Genomic DNA, 2,852 nt, shown 5'->3' with positions numbered 1-2,852 from the left:
TTCATGCAATACTGTGTGAATTTTCGGTACTGTTTGAAGTACGCATGAAATTTTAGATTTTTTCTCTGTACCGTGTTTTTTCGTCTCCTTCCTCTGGAGTTTTCGGTAGCACAGTTCAGGCAATACTGTGTGAATTCTCGGTACTGTTTGAAGTACGCATGAAATTTCAGATATTTTTTCTATACCGAATTTTTTCCGTTTTCTTTTCCCTGGAGTTTTCCACCCGTAGTCCTCTACCACAAGCAGTGTTGATTGTGTGTCTCAGAAGGAGCTGCTGAAGTTGGAAGAAAAAGTCAATGAATTTGAGAATGAGTATCATCTGGACTACATAATGGGAGTAAGTTCACAACCCGTTTTCTGTGAAGTGGCGTAATACTTGGTGAAAAACTCGAAATTTGCGCTATGCAGTAGTAGACGTGAAATATGTTTTTCACTAGTGTTTTTCATATCACTAGGGTGAAGAAACTCCAATATTAATAGATGTCCTCTAAATATATGTAAATAACGATATATGGTATATTAATGGAGTTTCACGATTTGTTTTGCGTGAAGTGGGGTCGTAAAACTCGGTGAAAAACTCGCGATATTCGCGGTGATATGCAGTGGCTGTGAAGTATGTTTTTACTACAGCATTTCCAGGTCATTTTACTATTTTACCCGAATTTTTAATAATATTACCACTTTTTTGAAAAAAAATACCCTTTTTTCCAATCTTTTACCGACTGATTTTAACTAACTACCCAGAGTTTTAATATAATAGCTAGCCTTTTTAAAAACATACCTGCAAATGCTGTGGTGTTTTTTTTTCATATCACTAGGGTGAAACTACAGTGTTGGAATGTTTGTTTGCACTCCTCAGTTGAGCTCAAGAGTTTCCGCACTAATTATACAATTGTAAACATAAAGTGTACAGAAAATTTTCATATTGTCATCAACACATGTAGTTTCATATTTCCCTCGCTGATTTTATGACTTTCTAAAAAGCTTTGAACGGAGTCTGAAGCTGCTAACTGAAATACTAAGAGATTTTATGACTTTTATGCATAGGAGTTTTACCCATTTTACATGAAGTGGCGGAGTGAAACTCGGTGGAAAACGCGATATTCGCAGCCTGTAGTAGTCGTGAAATATGTTTCTCACTAATGTTTTTCATATCACTAGGGTGAAACTCCATAGTCTATAACTTTCTCTTTTTTTTCAGGTTAGACGCGATGCGTTGATGAAATTACGGGAAGTTAATGTTGAGAGAAATTCTAGTGGAGGAATTATGAAAAGTATAATCGGAGTCGTCAGTCCTAGGAAGAATAAGGAGTCTTTATATGACACTACGAGTGAGTTTGTGATGGTAGCCAACAGCAGTGTGGAGGGAAAATATGCACCACGTGTGTTGGTGATGACAATGTGAAAATTTTATGAGGAAATTTTTCGAAAAAATATGTTTTAATGGTGGAAAGCAAATGGTGATAAGAAATATGGAGCGGAAAATTAGAAATTTTATTCATAAATCAATGGAGTTTTACGAGGAGTGGCGTCGTAAAACTCTGTGAAAAACGCGATATTCACACTATTGTTTTTCACTAGTGTTTGTTATATCACTAGGGTGAAGAAACTTCAATAATTCTTAATAATAACAAACAGTGTGTGGGGGGATATGCACATGGTCAACTACATGTGTTGGTGATGACAATATTAAAAATCCTTCTTGTTTGCTCCTACCCGAATTCATATATAAATTCGTATATTAGTGTGAAGCTTAGTTGGTGAGGAGAGCGAGCATGCAGGTGCAACGAGCAGATTGATTTCTGGAGGACGCGCGGTTGAAGAACTGCGGGAAATGTTGGGCGATGATGTTGTGGATTGTCGCGATAAGGTAAGAATTGTGTTTTTGGAGAAAAGTTTTTTGTTGATATTTTTATCTTGGAATTTAATATTATTAATAACCGAGGAAAAATTGGTAAAAAAACCGAAAATTGAAGTCGATTATGGAGATAGAACGTTAAGGTATTGGAATTTTGTGATGGAAAATTATAGAGAATCTCGATAACGACTATCATATGTTGTTCTTAAGAGGAATCTAAGGAATGTTAGTTCACCCTGGGGGAGGGCGTAGATGCAATATCGGCGATATGGAGTGAATTGAAAACATACTGAGTATACTCCGGAAAACACTTGCGTGATTATACTAATTGATCATCTCTCCACAAGAGGTTTGTTGGAGTTTCAGCCGCTACGCTAATGTGGCGTAAAATATTGAATTGCAGAAATTGCTTAGAAAAAAATAAACTGTTTATGATGAAATCTAAGTTCTTTGGAAGAAGTGTGAGGGGAGAATAAACACATTGTCAACTACATGTGTTGGTGACAATAAGAAATTCTAAAAGAATTGGGGGGAATTGCCATTTATTTTCTGTAAAATTGAACCCGCAAACTCCTATAATAAGCCTTGGAAACTCCTGAGCTGAGCCGCGGGAGTAAGAGAACATATATTCCTACTCCAGCATTGGTTAGAATTGGAACCCTCGAAAGGTGTTTTCGATGAAGTGCTTTGATGAGATCAGTTGCTCAACGGAGTTTCACGAACTGTTTTATGTGAAGTGGCGTGAAAGTCGGTGAAAAACGCGCGATATTCGCGGTGATATGCAGTAGTTGTGAAATACGTTTATATCACTAGGGTGGTGAAACTCCACTGATCAGGTTGGCGAAGGATTATCATTGTCATCATGGACAGTTGACTTTACACTAGAGTTGGATTTGAATAATAGTAAAGTCGGATTTAGATTTGATCGCGAAGGAGGGGACGAGGTGTTTGTGATGAGTAAGTTGATTAGAGTGAGTTGTGGTATGAATTGAAT

General features: G+C 37.0%; 1 protein-coding gene across 1 annotated transcript in view; it reads left to right on the top strand.

Annotated features, from left to right (window-relative positions):
* Pmar_PMAR022592 (hypothetical protein) overlaps positions 1–2,852 on the top strand; it is a gene marked incomplete at both ends in the record, with an annotated part of 7,302 nt that overhangs the window by 3,668 nt on the left and 782 nt on the right. The window contains 3 exons of the mRNA XM_002784901.1: positions 266–337; positions 1,202–1,331; positions 1,758–1,870. Of these exons, the coding sequence (XP_002784947.1) occupies positions 266–337; positions 1,202–1,331; positions 1,758–1,870 (315 nt within the window). The remainder of the gene's footprint in view (positions 1–265; positions 338–1,201; positions 1,332–1,757; positions 1,871–2,852) is intronic.

The sequence above is a fragment of the Perkinsus marinus genome (assembly GCF_000006405.1).
Source record: "Perkinsus marinus ATCC 50983 genomic scaffold scf_1104296934368, whole genome shotgun sequence".
NCBI lineage: Eukaryota > Perkinsozoa > Perkinsida > Perkinsidae > Perkinsus > Perkinsus marinus.
Note: the sequence above shows the minus strand (reverse complement) of the source record. Positions and strands in the feature narration are given on the sequence as shown.